General features: G+C 37.9%; 1 protein-coding gene across 1 annotated transcript; it reads right to left on the reverse strand.

Moving 5' to 3' along the window:
* Nucleotides 1–7,849: 7,849 nt before the first annotated feature.
* On the reverse strand, nucleotides 7,850–11,792 carry LOC146972806 (uncharacterized). The gene is made up of 5 exons (XM_085803257.1): nucleotides 11,725–11,792; nucleotides 9,337–9,705; nucleotides 8,983–9,252; nucleotides 8,844–8,929; nucleotides 7,850–7,927 (listed from the first exon to the last, which is right to left on the reverse strand). The coding sequence occupies exons 1-5, from the start codon at nucleotides 11,768–11,770 to the stop codon at nucleotides 7,850–7,852; spliced, it is 849 nt and encodes a 282-aa protein (XP_085659383.1). The 5' UTR covers nucleotides 11,771–11,792.
* Between the last annotated feature and the right edge of the window lie 6,245 nt (nucleotides 11,793–18,037).

An 18,037-nucleotide genomic window follows, 5' to 3' on the forward strand; every position in this document is an offset into this window, starting at 1 on the left:
AGGCTCATTATGGGATTTCTTGGTTTCCCTCATCAAACTCATCAAATACACAATCCAACAACTCCACAACGCTCTGGTGGACAAGTTGTGAGCTGCACATTCACCACGCTATGAGATAATAACACAACGTTACCACACAGAGTTGTTTTAGAGGGAAATTCATGTAAAACCGCTGATGCGCGTTGCCTTCAGGGACAGTTTTTCATCAACAGTCTCTGTATTTCCCTCTAAAACAACTCTGTGTGGTAACGTTGTGTTATTATCTCATAGCGTGGTGAATGTGCAGCTCACAACTTGTCCACCAGAGCGTTGTGGAGTTGTTGGATTGTGTATTTGATGAGTTTGATGAGGGAAACCAAGAAATCCCATAATGAGCCTCGGTTCGTAGCGTAGCTCTGAGCAGCTCACGGCTCTGCTCCGCCGTTCTAAAAAATAGCTTGCACCGACAATTAAAGGTAACGAACCTACTGCTATGACTATAGGGGTTATTATGGCAATGGGCCAGTTTGACTAAATGTTGAACTATCTCTCTAAAACCAGATGAGTTGGACGAGTCGTCATTAAAATGTATTGACAACGAATCAAATCAATAACACCGCATTTTGTAATAAAAGTCTTGAACGTAACATGTAATAAACTTTGCTGCATTTTGTAATAAGTCGTTAGGCTACATAATGCACCAAATTATTACTTTTTTTTCCATAAAAGAAGTGCGTTTTGTAACAGTTTTTCATATTATGTAGCCTAACAACTTATTACAAAATGCTGCAAAGTTTATTACATGTTACGTTCAAGACTTTTATCACAAAATGCAGCAGATTTTTACATCATGAGGTGAACATTTACCATATTATTACATAATTATGTAATAAATCTGTCCTCGTCAACCACCATAGTTTGACCTTTTCCCTCCGACCTCTGGACCAATCACTCTGTCTCTCTCTCTGTTGTCAAATATTGTTTTATTTTTTGTTTTTTTTGTTTTTTATCAAACTTGTGTCAACAGAAACGTCTTCTGTCTTTAGCTCTGTTGGGTTTTTTCCACTTCTCCGCTGTTTGAACGTCGTCTTCATCGCTTTGTTCTTCATGCTGAATGTTTTCTGAAGATTATGATGCTGTTTTTTCCAACATTTATATATAAAAGTCATATCTGCGTTATTATTAAGTGTATAAGTGAATGTCCGATTTCCTCCACTTCTCTCTCTCTGTCTGAGTCCAGGACAGATGTGGACAGATGTGGACAGATGCTTCAGGTGTTTTGTGTGTTTTTTGTGTCAATTGAGGACGAAACAAAACTTTATTGAGAATGAATTTGCTGCCATTTTTTTGTGCGTTTTGAGCGGTCGTCGTGTTTCATGTCGTGATTCTCGGTTTAGGGATCGAAACAAAATCACTGTGTTTGGGTTAAATGTTTTTTTTAATGCTTTTAATCTCCAGTTTTAAACTCATAATCAATCAATCAATCAATCAATCAACCAACCAATCAGCCGGCCCTCCACAGTCTGACAGTCTTACTTTAACGTTTATGCCCAGAGAATGAAGCGGACTGCAAGTTCACACACACACAAGGACGCACGTCTCATTTCACACCAAGTTCAAGTTGATTATTTTTTAATATCTTTATTTCTTAACATTCCTTTGATAAGTGGCCACCGAGTCTCAGGAGACAAAACTAACAGGAGATAAAACAAGTTTTTATTGATGATGATGATGATGATGATTTTGCTGTTGTGAGAAATCAAATCAAATGGCTAAAAACTAACACACCTGTATGTGAGCAGGTGTTTGTTGTGTCTGTGACGGGTTTATGAGATGATCTTTGACAATGAAGTTGTTTGTTTTTTTGTTTGTTTTTGTGTTTTCTTTCAGTCTGAGAAATTTTAAATTATGTGTAAAACTAAAAATCTGCCCAGTAACGTCACAACGGTTTGTTAAACATCCAATAAATCACTAAAAATCCACTGTAAAACTGAGAATAATATTTCCTTTATTTCTTTGTGACAATCGAGACATGAATCATGTTCAGGAAGAAGGTTTTTGTGTATGTATATATAAACAATGTGTGTATAGATGCACACACACATATAAACATTCAGTGACGATCACTTTGTCTTTAACACTTGTTTCAGTTTATTTCTACAATCAGTGAATATTTTGTCGTGTAATAAATGAATCCGCTCTGTTTTTTAACTTTGTCAAATCACTTTTCTTCTGTTTTTCTGGAAAAAAAAAAAAGAAAAGTTTGAAGTAATGATGCTACAGGAATTTGTGATGTATGTGTCAAGCACACAAAACTTTGTTGTATATTTTCTCTGGTTATACGATGACAATAAAGGCGATCTCTAATCTTGAATCAATAAACAGCACTGAGGTCATATTCATTCTGATTGCAAAGGTATTATGGGTAATCAAAGAGTGGACAGACAAACTGAAAAAAGGGCTGTAGGAGGTAACAACCTCCAGGAGGGGGCAGCAGCGCCACGTTTAAGATGCAGGCTGCTGTGTTGTTTTACAGTAAATAAAACCTTTATTGTAATTTTTCAGACATAATTTATATTTACTACCTTAAAGGTATAGTGTAACTGCAAAAAAACAACAACACAGATTACACAGAGTATTTGCCCCCTTCCTTATTTCTTAATTTTTGCATATTTGCCACTGTAGCGGACCCTTTGTTTCAATGAAAGAAGCGGAGAGATTCGTACGGATGCTTAACTTGTCTGACATAGCACTGTGAAAACTATGAAAAGGAAATACAGAAAAGAAAGAAAAGGAGATCAGATTAAAAAAACATGAGTGAAACATTTCATTAACAATTTCATAATACAGATCCAAACCATCAATACACTTCTCCCCATTCAATAAAAATTAACAACATTTATTAAGATAAGATAAGAACATTTATTATTAGATAGTGTTCACAATCATCGTTAAAACCCAATCAAAGCCTATCAAACAGTGTGGGCGGCATCCTTCAAAATAAAACTAATCCAGACATCCTGAGGATAAAAGGTAATATCCCAAAAACTGAGGTCCACATACCTCGTTCCTCTTTACCCAGGGAGCTAGTCTTTTATAATGCTGAAGGTGCTGAAGGTGCTGAAGGTGTGGTCTGGTCTGGGAACCATCTGCCTCCCAATAACGATTGCAGCAACCTTATCATCAGATAATACATATGTACATAGTCCAGGGAACTTAGAACCACAAACAATCCAAACAAAGGAGACTCTCCTCCCTTTTCTACCTTGCTGCATCAACACAAGACTGGCCACTAGGTGGCAGTCACAGGTCAGTACTGGAACTGGCCTTGGACAGGCACTTGAGTAGGAGAACAAGGGGAGTCCCCACAGACAGAACAGAGGAAGCAACCAGAGATGGACTAGTACTCCACCCCAGGACTTGAGTAAGAGTACAAATACTACTGGTCAACATTTACTCCGTTACAAGTAAAAGTAGCTCAGTCGACATGTTACTCCAGTAAGAGTAAAAAAGTACTTGCTTTTAAAGGTACTTAAGTATCCAAAATAAGTAACAGTAAGAGTACATTTCTTATTCTTCACATCAATGAATTACTATAATTTTTTCTAAATGAATGTAAGGAGCTTTTAACTCTTGTTAGTGAGAATGAACTCTTTGAAAGCAGCTGCACTGATGTGCTGCTTTTAGGGGTTAGGGTTTCCTTCACAGACAAACACAGCTTGTGTCCAATAGGATTTTAGAAAAATAAATAAATAAATAAAAGAGCAGACCTGAAAATAACAAGTACTTTTCAGCCTTCCTAGAAATTAACTCGAGTAAACGTAAAAAATATTTGTCTTGGAAATGTATTCAAGTAAGAGTAATAAGTACCAAAGAAATCTAATACTCAAGTAAAGTACAAATCCTCTGGATATGTACTTAAGTACAGTACTCAAGTAAATTTACTCTGTTACTGTCCACCACTGGAAGCAACTCACTGTAATTCACAGTCACATTTACTGTAAAGTAGCACAATCGCAAATTCCAATACTTTGTTCGGCCACTAGATGGAGCCAGTGGTGCAGCGTATGAGATATAAACATCCTCGTCCTCTTTACATAGAATAAAAATAATATTAGACAAAGTAACCCAAGTAAATGTAAAATGCAGTTTTTACAATTGATGATTCCATTCATTAATTTCACTGTCCACACCCCCAGGCCTGATCACTGCCAGACCTGTTGAATCCAGTTGAGTGAGGTAAAGGAGGCTAAAAGATCTCAAACAGCAACACATCATGCAAAGAAAAGATGAAAAAAACAAAATCATTGACATCTATCAGTGTGGGAAGTGTTACAAAGCCATTTCTAAAGCTTTGGGACTTTAGCTTTGGGTTCTATTCAAGCGATTTATTGATCCAACAGGTCTGGCAGTGATCAGGTCTGGGTCAGTTTTCCAAAAAAATTGATGTAATAAATTACTTTTTCTTTTAACTTTGGTTATCTTTATCTAATATTAAAATTTGTTTGATGATCTTAAACATTTAAGTATGACAAATACCTATACAAAAAAGTAAGGAATCCGGGAGAAGGCAAATCCTTTTTTATGGCAGAACATAGGTTACCATGGTGATTTTCCATAGCAACAAGTCTTCATTTAATCTTGTGTTACTCACAGGAGGAAACAACAGAACCACTGGACTGATGAGATTATTTATTAACAGAAATGTACAGATTTTATGAATATATGTGTATATGTACAGCATTTAGTTATGATGATGGCATAATGTCCTTGAGTTTAAACTTTTTTATTTGTGGATTAGGAGCTCAGGATTTAAAGAGTTTACAAATATAAACCTGTGTTTCCTTTAGGGAAAGGGTTAACTACTGTAGGTCTACTAAGTGAGGTCAGATGAGATTTGCCATTTGAAAAGTATGATACTATAATAAGATATTGTAAAACATGTATAAAGTATATAACTGTAAATAGCAAAGAAATACTAATTGAAATAGGCACTTATACTGCAATACTATGATTCAACAACAGTAGTAACACTGCAAATGAAAATACAGCAAAAATACTGAAATGAAAATACAGTAAATGACAATTCAGTAAAATACAGTAAATGAAATACTGTAAATGAAAATACTCTAAAAATACTGTAAATGAACATCATGTAAAAATACAGAAAATGTTTTACCCTAGAGGGGCGAGGAACTAAATAACGTCATTGAATTGACCTTGATTTGCAATATATATATTTATATGGAATGAATCTTGAATATATTGAATAAAACTTGAATATGTTGAATTAACCTTGAACATATTGAATGAAACTCTGAATATATTGAATGGACCTTGAACATGTTGAATGAAACTCCGAACATATTGAATGAAACTCTGAATATATTGAATGAAACTTGAATATATTGAATGAAACTCTGAATATATTGAATTAAACTTGAATATATTGAATTAACCTTGAATATATTGAATAAAACTCTGAATATATTGAATGAACCTTGAACATATTGAATGAAACTCTGAATATATTGAATGAAACTCTGAATATATTGAATGAAACTCTGAATATATTGAATTAAACTTGAATATATTGAATTAACCTTGAATATATTGAATAAAACTCTGAATATATTGAATGAACCTTGAACATATTGAATGAAACTCTGAATGTATTGAATGAAACTCTGAATATATTGAATGAACCTTGAACATATTGAATGAAACCCTGAATATATTGAATGGAACTCTGAAAATATTGAATGAACCTTGAATATATTGAATTGACCTTGAATATATTGAATGAAACTTGAACATATTGAATGAAACTCTGAATATATTGAATGAACCTTGAATATATTGAATTAACCTTGAATATATTGAATGAAACTCTGAATATATTGAATGAAACTTGAATATATTGAATGAACCTTGAATATATTGAATGAAACTCTGAATATATTGAATGAAACTCTGAATATATTGAATGAACCTTGAATATATTGAATGAAACTTGAACATATTGAATGAAACTCTGGATATATTGAATTAACCTTGAGTATATTGAATGAAACTCTGAATATATTGAATGAAACTCTGAAAATATTGAATGAACCTTGAATATATTGAATTGACCTTGAATATATTGAATGAAACTTGAACATATTGAATGAAACTCTGAATATATTGAATGAACCTTGAATATATTGAATTAACCTTGAATATATTGAATGAAACTCTGAATATATTGAATGAAACTTGAATATATTGAATGAACCTTGAATATATTGAATGAAACTCTGAATATATTGAATGAAACACTGAATATATTGAATGAACCTTGAATATATTGAATGAAACTTGAACATATTGAATGAAACTCTGGATATATTGAATTAACCTTGAATATATTGAATGAAACTCTGAATATATTGAATGAAACTCTGAATATATTAAATTAACCTTGAATATATTGAATGAAACTCTGAATATATTGAATGAACCTTGAATATATTGAATGAACCTTGAACATATTGAATGAAACTCTGAATATATTGAATTAACCTTGAATGTATTGAATGAAACTCTGAATATATTGAATGAAACTCTGAATATGTTGAATGAAACTCTGAATATGTTGAATGAAACTCTGAATATATTGAATGAAACTCTGAATATATTGAATGAACCTTGAATATATTGAATTAACCTTGAACATATTGAATGAAACTCTGAATATGTTGAATGAAACTCTGAATATATTGAATGAAACTCTGAATATGTTGAATGAAACTCTGAATATATTGAATGAACCTTGAATATATTGAATGAACCTTGAATATATTGAATGAAACTCTGAATATATTGAATGATACCCTGAATATATTGAATTAACCTTGAACATATTGAATGAAACTCTGAATATGTTGAATGAAACTCTGAATATATTGAATGAAACTCTGAATATGTTGAATGAAACTCTGAATATATTGAATGAACCTTGAATATATTGAATTAACCTTGAATATATTGAATGAAACTCTGATTATATGGAATGAAACTCTGAATATATTGAATGAAACTCTGAATATATTGAATGAACCTTGAATATATTGAATTAACCTTGAATATATTGAATGAAACTCTGATTATATTGAATGAAACTCTGAATATATTGAATTAACCTTAAATATATTGAATGATACCCTGAATATATTGAATTAACCTTGAACATATTGAATGAAACTCTGAATATGTTGAATGAAACTTGAATATATTGAATTAACCTTAAATATATTGAATGATACCCTGAATATATTGAATTAACCTTGAATATATTGAATGAAACTCTGAATATATTGAATGAACCTTGAATATATTGAATTAACCTTGAATATATTGAATGAAACTCTGATTATATTGAATGAAACTCTGAATATATTGAATTAACCTTAAATATATTGAATGATACCCTGAATATATTGAATTAACCTTGAACATATTGAATGAAACTCTGAATATGTTGAATGAAACTTGAATATATTGAATTAACCTTAAATATATTGAATGATACCCTGAATATATTGAATTAACCTTGAATATATTGAATGAAACTCTGAATATATTGAATGAACCTTGAATATATTGAATGAAACCCTTAGTTTCCTGAATGGCATTATATCTAATAAAAATAAAAGTTTTGAAAAGAAGTGACAAGAAATGAAGTCTTGTGGTATTCTCCTGTAACTCTCTAGGGTTTCTATGAGCGTCCTATAAAGGGTTGAGGTGAAGCAGAACAGAGAGCATTTGATAACCATAAACACTGAACTAGAAGATATGAAGTCATCAGCTGTTAACACACATAACTGTATCAATATGTTTGATCAATGACATCAGTCACCACGGTGATGTCAGAGGGAGGGGCCTCGTCCTCGATGGCGCCCGCAGCCTGGAACAGGAAGTAGAGTTCAGTTCAGACAACACAGAGAAGAGGAGAAGCAACAGTGTTACTGTGCCTTCACATGTGCTTGTGACTAATTACATGCCCATTTTCAATTATGTTCACGCTCTGTGCTCTTTTCTGTATTCAATGACTACACAAAACCTCCTATAGGCCAGCGAGGCATGCTTTAAACTCTTAAAGCAGCTTTGCGGCTCCTTTAAATGACCAGCACAATCAAACTTTGACGTCAGTCACGTGAAAAGCGTCTAAAAATATTTTGCTGCTTCAGAAGCTGTCTTGTCTGAGCGCTTCCTCGGGAGACTTTGCCTCTTTGGAAGCTTTTGGTGTGAACGCACAGTTACAGAGATAGTTGAGTTTTTCTGAAGTGAGGTTCAAACTGCCCTCTTTAGTAACCTGTAACACCTGCAGCAGACAGCTCTCTGATCTGCCCCTGTTAGCCTACACAGGGGCATTTCCACCTCATATAACCCCACTTAAAAGGAACTGAACTGGCCCTTTACCATAATATACCAGTCATTATCTGTGACGTGACCACAGAGCAACTATGTTGAAATCAGTGTGGTTTTCCTCTCTGAGTGATGGTGTGAAACAAACTTCCCTGCTGTGTGGCGCTTGCTCTTTGAAACCACATTTTATCTGTTGGTTAGTTGAGTTTTCAACTAGATGATGAACAGGTATGAACCTGTAGTGATGGTTGGATTTGTGAAGAGAGACTCACCTGCAGCATCACTGGTCTTCCTGCTCAGCTGCTCTGCTGCTGCTGACACACGTCCTGAACAACAACAACAACAACAACAACAACAACAACAACAGTTGGTGGGTTACTGTGATGAGCTGCTCAGCATGTCCTGTCCTGTCCTGTCCTGTCCTTCATTTACCTTTTGATAACGATGACCGTTACCGTGACGATGAGCACGGTGTGCACAGCGATCAGCAGCAGGCGGCCGATGGTCAGGACACCGACTGTGGGACGAGGACAGACGGAGGCTGTGAGACAGAGGGGACAGGAACAGGAAGTAGAAGAACAGACAGAGACTGACCTGTGTGTGCAGCCTCCACCTGCAGCCGGTACGCTGCAGAGCGGGACCTCAGGTCTCTCTTCAGAGCACAGCTGTAGTTCCCAGAATCCTGTGCGGTCAGAGGGCCGAGCTGCAGGGCGGGGCCAGACTCTGGGTGGATGAGGTCATCTTTGAACCAGGTGAGGTTCAGTTGGTGGATGGTGCAGACGGAGGAGGAGCAGAGAAGAGAGACAGAGTCTCCCTCTCTCTGTGTCTCTCCACTGGAGCTGCTCACCCTCGGTTTGACTGTCCCTGAAATTCATTCAACACTTTACATCAGCTCATTAATATTAATGATTCATGTCAGTGTCAGAATGAGGTCATTGATTCTCTCACCAACAACTGTCACTTTCACTCCTTCTGGTCCAGTCCAGTGTCCTCTTCTATCCTCAGCTTCCATCCTGAAGCGAAACGTTTTGTTGTCTTTGTTCTGTACGTCTGTGATCTGTAAAGTGCAGTTTCCCTCCTTGTCTCCCAGGTATCTGTAGCGGGGGTCGTTGGGGTTGTTGGTCACTGAGTCACTGTCGAACACAGACGGAGTCGGACCGAAACAAATAGGATGATCTGTGCACCAGACGACTCTGGTGATCTTCACTGGTTCTCCGTTCCTCTCAGACTGAGGAGTGAAGGAGCAGGGGAGGGTGACAGTCGATCCTCTAACAGCACAGACAGGAGATGAATAGTTCACACTCTGACCCACAGCACCTGCACACACACACACACACACACACACACACTGTGAGACTGCTGCAGAACTGTTCTCTGATCAGTCTCTGAGTTGTTCTCAGAGATGAAGGTGCAGAAACAAAAGGTCAAACAAAAAGTCACTTCATTGGTTTGATCTGAGACATCTGGAAACACGTTGAATCAGGGCTGTACGTTGTTGCACATTAAAAAATGAATGAATGAAAATGTGTTTATTTCGGTCAGGTCATTCAAAGTTAAAAGTCCAACAAAACAAAACAAAAATCAACTCAACTAGAAAAGAGCCGACCGAAAAGGAATAGGCTGAAGCTCTCGCTTATTTTCGCCTACCCTTCTTACATGATCAACTTCATCAGATCACATCATTCAAAACATCAAACAGAAATAATATTGTTTTGCACAATATCCCAAAAACATAATACCATAATAGTGTCAGTTACGTCAACCACAACTCTCATATTTACCAAATACCTTTTTCTTGAACAAACGTTTGAATTCATACATTGACCGGCACATATTCAGATCATCGTCTAGTGCATTCCATATATTTACACCCCTTACAGAAATACACTGATCTTTTATTTTAGTCCTGGACTTTGTTTTTTCCATCATACGTTTCCCTCGGAGCTCATATTTACATTCCCTTTTTTTAAACATGATTACAATTTTACAAGGTAACAAGTTGTTAAATACTTTGTACATTATCAATGCTATTTTATAATCCACTAAATCCATAAATTTGAAGGCTCTTAATTTAATAAATAATTCATTTGATGGTTGTCTATAATTTGACTTAGTGATAATCCTTACAGCTCTTTTTTGAAGAATAAAGATCGGTTTAGTATGGGTAGGATATGCATTCCCCCATATTTCTAGACAGTACGTTATGTAAGGAACAAACATTGTACAATACAGAATATACAAAGCACGCTGGTTCAACATATCTTTTACCTTGTATAATATAGCGATTGATTTAGCTAATTTAGATTTGACATGATTAATATGCATTTTCCAATTCAGTTTATGGTCCATAATAACACCTAAAAATTTTGTTTCAAACACCCTTTCAATTTCTGTATCCTCTATTCTCAATTTAACTACTGTATCTGTTTTACGGTTCCCAAAAATCATAAATTTTGTTTTACTTATATTTAAAGATAACTTATTTACATCAAACCATTTCTTTACAAGTTTCATCTCATTTTCAACAGTAGTTATTATATCAGTTAACTGGTCCCCAGAACAAAAGAAATTTGTATCATCTGCAAAAAGGATGCAGTTCATATATTTCGACACTTTACAAAGTTCATTCAGATACAAAATAAATCATTTTGGCCCCAGCACTGACCCTTGCGGGACCCCGCATTTAACCTTTAATAACACAGAATCTGTTTTATCACAGGATACATACTGCCATCTATTACTTAAATAAGAACACAACCAGGAATAAGCTACCCCTCTGACACCATACTTACACATCTTTTGCATTAATAATCCATGATCAATCGTATCAAAGGCCTTTTTAAGGTCAATGAAAATTCCTATCGTGTGTAATTTGTTGTCTGTGGCGGTGGTTATTTCATCCATGAGTTTCATAAGTGCTAATCCAGTAGACTGGTTTGTTCTAAAACCATACTGATTTTCGCTCAGAATGAAAAAATGTCCGTACTATGAATTAATTTGCTAAGTAGCGTGCGTGCCACAGCTCTGCCAGTCGTTTGTGTGTTTAGAGTTCTTTATTGTCCCTTAAGGGGAATCTTTTTTTTTTTCCCCTCAAGGGGAAATTTGGTGTGAAGTGTGAAGGGCAACAATACAAGACGCCGATCATAACAATAGCAACAGTCACAGTTGGAATAACCATCATGATTAAATTGTGTTCACAAAAAAAAAAAAGTTCACATTTTATCTGTTTTTGTGACAGGAAACTGATTGATTCTCCCCAGGTGACATCTATATCAATCAATAAACATGATCATGACCTACTGCTCAAACTAAACACACACACACAAGAGGTCCTACCAGCCAGCAGCAGCATGAAGCTCCAAATCTTCAAAGACGTCCTCATAGTGATGAGTGGACTGTTCAAGTCCTGATCAGACGACAGGACTGGTGATGGAGACAGACTGTCTCAACTTATCACTTCCCCTTTTCATTTTTTCATTTTTCAGGAAGTATTGATTGATATCTTGGTGGTTCTGCTACATCATTGCGTTGCAGCATCATTGCGTCCATCCTTCTGTACTGTGCAACCTGCTATTTCCCCATGCTGCCCCTCAATAACAAACAGAAACTTCTCAGAGTCACTCACACACACTCAAAATGTATTGGCTTTCCAACTCCCAGTCTGCCACCCCTCTAATGGTTTACATCATTTCATCATTTCACAGAACTGCAAAAACTCAAAATCTTTCCAAGAATATTTGTCTTATTTCTTGTCAAAATGTCTAATTTCTAGTCAAAACTAATCTATTTCCACTTAAAATAAGACTTGTCACCTAAAAATTTACTTGTTTTTAGATAATTTGCACTTGTTTAAAAAAAAAAAATACACTTGAAATAAGTAGAAAAATCAAAATCAAAGTTTTTTGTGCTTGTAATAGTCGTATTTTTCTACTTATTTCAAGTGAAAATCTGCTTGAAAGAAGTAAAAAAAAAAAAGTGTCTAAAACAAGCTGCTTTTTTATGTGATGAGTTTTATTTTAAGTAGAATGAGATTTGTTTTGACTAGAAATGACATTTTGACAAGAAATTAGACAAATATTCTTGGTAAGATTTTGAGTTTTTGCAGTGAGGTTTCAACGCAAATCTCAAAATAGCAAAAATCACATAAGACTTTCTCACCCTAACCTTACCATTGGTTACAATCAGACATGACTACCTTTCCCTATCCTTAACATTGGTTACATGTTGATATCTTTACTTCATTTTTAACTCATACATGACTTTATATGGTCATCTTCTCTAGGTGCTAGGTACATTTCACATCATTGCACCCGTCCTATTGCCTAACTGCACTTCCTCTTTTATATGCTAATGTATGAGACACTAGGTCATACATGTCTCAATTTAGTCTTGTTAATGCTATTACCATTTTGATTATAGTTGAGTATAGTCCTGCGATCTCAGTCTCACAACAACTGTGAATGAAAATACAGTAAAAAAATAAACTTGATGTAAAAATACAGAAAATGTCATCATCAACTGTTTACATAGATAACTGTATCAATATGTTTGATCAATGACATCGGTCAGGGTCCAGAGCAGATGTGTCACTGATGTCAGATGAAGAGGCCTTGAAGAGGCGTAGGCCTTGAAGAGGTGCCCGCAGCCTGGAACAGGAAGTAGATGGTGTGTGAAACGAACTATCACTTCCCTGCTGTGTGGCGCTCACTCTGAGATCATATTTCATCTGTTAGTTAAGTTGAATGACAACAAGATGATGAACAGTTATGAACTTTATTTAAAGAGGACCTATTATTATATTTTATTTTTATTATTTTGTTTTATTTTGTTGTTTTTCATTTATTTAATTCTGTAATTTGTTGTATCATGTTTTGATTGTCATGTATGTCATGTATATTTCGCACATTCTGTGACAAACTGTAAACTGTTTTCTTGTCTGTAACAACATCTATTGCACGTCTGTCCGTCCTGGGTGAGGGATCCCTCCTCTGTTGCTCACCCTGAGGTTTCTCCGTTTTTTCCCTGTTAAAAGGGTTTCCATGGAGTTTTTCCTCAGTCGATGTGAGGGTCTAAGGACAGAGGATGTTGTTACAATGCCATGTAAAGCCCTTTGAGACAAACTGTTTGTAAAAACGGGCTATACAAATAAAATTGCCTTGCCTTGCCTTGTCTTGCCTTGCCTTGCCTATGAGTGTCTGGACCCCAGGAAGAATAGTCCTTACCAAGGTGAGGACTAATGGGGATCCATAATAAAACTCAGCTCAACTCAACTCAACTCTTATTCTACTTTTCCAGCTTTTAAAATGTTGGACACTTGTTCTAAAGCAGTGGTTCTCAAAATTTTACATCAAGGACCCCTAATTTGACACAAATTAGACCATGGACCCCCGTTGGACTAAATTTTGAGGCACACACCAGAAATACACAAATATTTGTTATGAGACTGAAGAACATTACTTTTTCAGTCAATGTATACATTCAAATTAGGGTGGTACAATTTCTCCAAAAACATTTAAACATGGCTAGAAAAAAGTGGTCAGGAGCCAGGCACTCTGTGGGCTCAACACTGGAAACAAGAGCCAGACGCTCAGCCGGCTGGACATGAGGAAAAAGGAGTGGCGTTAGCCGGGACCCCCGACAATGGAGGACGCTGCAGCTCTGAGGACTGCACCGAGGGATGCTGCAGTGCTGGAGTTCAAATCAAATCAAATCAATTTATTTATAAAGCACATTTAAAAACAACCAAAGTTGACCAAAGTGCTGTACAGTTCAGTGAACACAAAATTACAAACAAAGTGCTGTACAAAATAGCCATGGCTGGGACAGCCAGAGTGAAAAATGACGCACACTTGAGACCATCAGGGACATTTAAAGGCCTGGGAAAACAAAAAGGTTTTTAGGTTTGCCTTAAAGGCAGCTGCAGAGGAGGAACATCTAATTGAAATAGGTAGGCTGTTCCATAGCCTTGGGGCTGCAACGGCAAAGGCACGATCGTCCTTTCCTCGTAGCCTAGACTGGGGAACGGTCAGGAGCAGTTGATTCGAGGATCTAAGAGTCCTTGGGTTGGAAAGGGGGGAGAGTAGGTCACAAATGTATTGGGGGGCCAGGCCATGTAGTGCTTGAAAAACAAATAAAAGAACTCTGTCCTATACTTGATGGGGAGCCAATGAAGGGATGCTAGTATGGGTGTTATGTGTTCTTGCCTCCTAGTTCCTGTTAGCAATATGGCAGCAGAATTCTGAACCAACTGTAAGCGGGATAGAGATGACTGGCTAATACCTAAATAAAGTGAGTTGCAATAATCCAGCCTAGAGGTAATCAAGGCGTTGGTAACTGTTTTAAGGTCAGAGAGGGAGAGAATTGATTTAAGTTTGGCAATGTTTTGTAATTGGAAAAAACAACTTTTCACCACAGAGTTTATTTGTTTATCAAATTTTAAATCTTGACCGAAGATCATCCCAAGATTTCTGGCATGGGTATGAAGATTGGGCGCCAGGGGACCTAAGTGATTTATTATACCTTTGGAGGAGTTTGGGGGACCGAAAAAGACCACTTCTGTCTTCCCATCATTTAATTGGAGATAGTTATTTACCAACCGAATGTGGGAAGGTGAAGAGGGCCCAGGCGGGGATTGAACCCACACCTCCTGGGTAATAGTCGTGCGCGCTTGCCAGTCACCCAAAGGGACATCCCCTTGGCCAAGTAGCCAGGGCACATGATCAATTGGAGGCATAGTGACAGGACCCTCAACTGTCACATCTCTCCCCCTCTTTTCACAAGCACATCCTCGTGCTTCCGCGCAGGCTGCCACACATTAGGAATCCATGGACCCACCCCTAGTGCTACATGGATCCTGCCAACAACGCCAGAATGTGGCAAGGTGAAGAGGGCCCAGGCGGGGATTGAACCCACAGCTCCCGGGTAATAGTCACGCGCGCTTGCCAGTCACCCAAAGGGACATCCCCTTAGCCGCAGCCAGGGCACATGATCAATTGGAGGCATAGTGACAGGAACCTCAACTGTCACACATAGTTTGACGTCTTGGAGGCAGTCAAGAATGGACTCCAAGGTGGAGTTGTTGATATGACCAGGTTCAAGTGGAAGATATAACTGTGTATCATCGGCGTAGCAATGATATGAGATATTTTGCTTTTGGAGAATGGAGCCTGAAAGGAGCAAGTATAGGGCGAATAGGATGGGGCCTAAGATGGAACCCTGGGGTACGCCGCATGTGATTGGAGCAGATGAGGAGTAGAGATTACCGATGTTAACAGAAAAGGATCGGTTTGAAAGGTAGGAGGCAAACCACTGGAGAGCGCTGCTTTGGATACCGACCTGGTGCTCAAGCCAGTTCAGCAAGAGGGAGTGGTCAACAGTGTCGAAGGCAGAGTTGAGGTCTAAGAGTATTAATAAGGCGGGTTTACCAGAGTCGAGGGAGAGCAGCAGGTCGTTCGTGACTTTTAGCAGTGCTGACTCTGTACTATGCCGTGCCCTGAAACCTGACTGAAATTTGTCCATGATGTTATTTTTATCTAAGAAGGACAGAAGCTGGGAGTAAACAATTTTTTCCATGACCTTGGATAGAAACGGGAGTTTTGAGATTGGCCGAAAAATTTTTAGAACAGCAGGATCTAGGTTTGGTTTTTTGATAATTGGCTGAACAACTGCGTGTTTTAAGTATGATGGAACAGAACCATTAGCCAGGCTACTATTGAAGAGGAGTGACACTGTGGGACCCAGAGTGTTAAAAACTTCCCTCAGCAGTTGGGTGGGAACGTCTGTGGTACAGGTAGTCGGCCTAGTATGGGAGACAATGTCGACAATCTGAGAGAGGCTCAAACCTGGTGAGAAGTTGGCCGAACTGCCGATGAGGCAAGGGGGAGCAGGAGTCGGCCGGACCACGAACTGCCTCTCCATAGGCAGGGGATATGGAGGCTGCAGCCCAGCTGGGGAACTTGAAGGCTGCGGCCCAGCCGGAACAGCAGGTTTGCCTGCCAGCTTGCTTTGGCTGCTGGCGGCGGCGAGAGGAGACTCCTCTGCTGGGTCTTGGGGAGTTGGAGACAGACGACTCACTCTTGGCAGTCAAGATACTCAACAAAAGTGATCATTCGGTCCACTGGGTCCTTCTTTGGTCGGTTCATTCTGTCAGGTTTGGTAGGAATGCAGGACCCAAATGCAGACTTTTAAAGAACACAGGCTTTATTTTACCTTGGCGTGACACAGGAACAAAGGAAACACCATGGAACGTGAAAAAATGACAATGAACCAACGAGGACAAAGGGAGACACTGGGGTTAAATACATGAGGGACATTAGGTAATCAAGGGTAGGGAGCACACAGGAAGACAGGACAAGGACTTCAAACTAAAACAGGAACCTAACAGGAAACAAAAGACACAGATCATGACACATAGGAAAACATAGAACTTCAAAATAAAACAGGAACTAAACTAAACAGGGACTGAACTCAACACAAAGAAACAGACACAGGGACACAGACCATGACACTGGGCACTTTTAGTAGGAAGCTGACATTATATCTAACCGTACGATGATGATATGAGATGTGGTGGAATTTAGCGTTTACCATTCAGAGAGGTGCAACATTTTATGGATGAACTCGACATTTGGAGCATCCTAAATTAATTAGTAGCTGAACTAGTAAACAAGCCAATTTCTGTACCTTTTAGTTACACAACTTCCTTGAATGTGAGAGCAGGCTTGTCATTGAGTCCAAAAGTATTTCAGAGGGAGCCGACGTTGTGTTGTTGTTGGAGTTTTTTATTGATTGAAACGTTCAATAGTGCTTCACTGGGGTCCAATATCACATTAAAAGCTCCTGAAAATAGCGTAATAGGTCCTTTTTAACAGTGTGAGGGTCATTAAAGTGTCTCTACATCCTGCTTCAGCTGCTCTCTCTCACATGAACCTGCAGTGTAACCTCCTCCACGCTCTCTCCTGCTTCTCCACCAATCAGCAGCCACGCTGTGAGAGACTCACCTGCAGCATCACTGGTCTTCCTGCTCAGCTGCTGCTCTGCTGCTGCAGACACATGTCCTGAACAACAACAACAACAGTTGGTGAGTTGGGGTTATTCCTATGTTCCCACAGCCTTATGTTCCCACATTTCTAACTTTTGTTGTCACTGAAAATTAGGCCCTATGTTCCCACAGCCCTTTGGTCCCACCATTGGTTGGGTTTAGGCAATGAAGAAAAGAGTTGGTTAAGTTTAGTAAAAAGACCCGGTAGAGGCTAGACAGGCCAGATAGATAGAGTCCAGATAGGTAGAGAGAGTCCAGTGGGAACATAGGGCCTAATTTTGAGAAAAATCTTAGAATTGTGGGAACATAGGGCTGTGGGAACATAATTCTGTGGGAACATATAGTCTAGTACGAAGAGGGGGGTATCATGCACCCCCCGGAAATATACTTCTAACCAGTGTTTCTAGATTGGAAAAAATGTGTAGAAAATGATGAGCTATGTTAAAAAGTTGTCAGAATGTCCCATGTATCATTTTTATGCAAATTAGTGCTGCCATTATCGAAAAAACCTCATTTCACTATATCTCAGCCAATTGCAGATATCTGAACAAATAAGGTGTCTAGACCCATGTTTTGAGGGTCAGAGATCACCGTCTTGTAATTGGTAAA

Source organism: Trachurus japonicus, chromosome 16 (genome assembly GCF_045865225.1).
Source record: "Trachurus japonicus isolate A0001 chromosome 16, Traja_1.0".
Taxonomy (NCBI): Eukaryota; Metazoa; Chordata; class Actinopteri; order Carangiformes; family Carangidae; genus Trachurus; species Trachurus japonicus.

What these genes read in the sequence shown, in the direction of transcription:
- LOC146972806 (XM_085803257.1), bottom strand. Translation starts at nt 11,770, where the DNA reads ATGAGGACGTCTTTGAAGATTTGGAGCTTCATGCTGCTGCTGGCTG. An exon ending in GGTGGAGGCTGCACACACAG is followed by an intron (nt 8,930 to 8,982) that starts GTCAGTCTCTGT and finishes TCTGTCTCACAG; the next exon opens with CCTCCGTCTGTCCTCGTCCC. An exon ending in ACACCGTGCTCATCGTCACG is followed by an intron (nt 7,928 to 8,843) that starts GTAACGGTCATC and finishes TTCCTGTTCCAG; the next exon opens with GCTGCGGGCGCCATCGAGGA.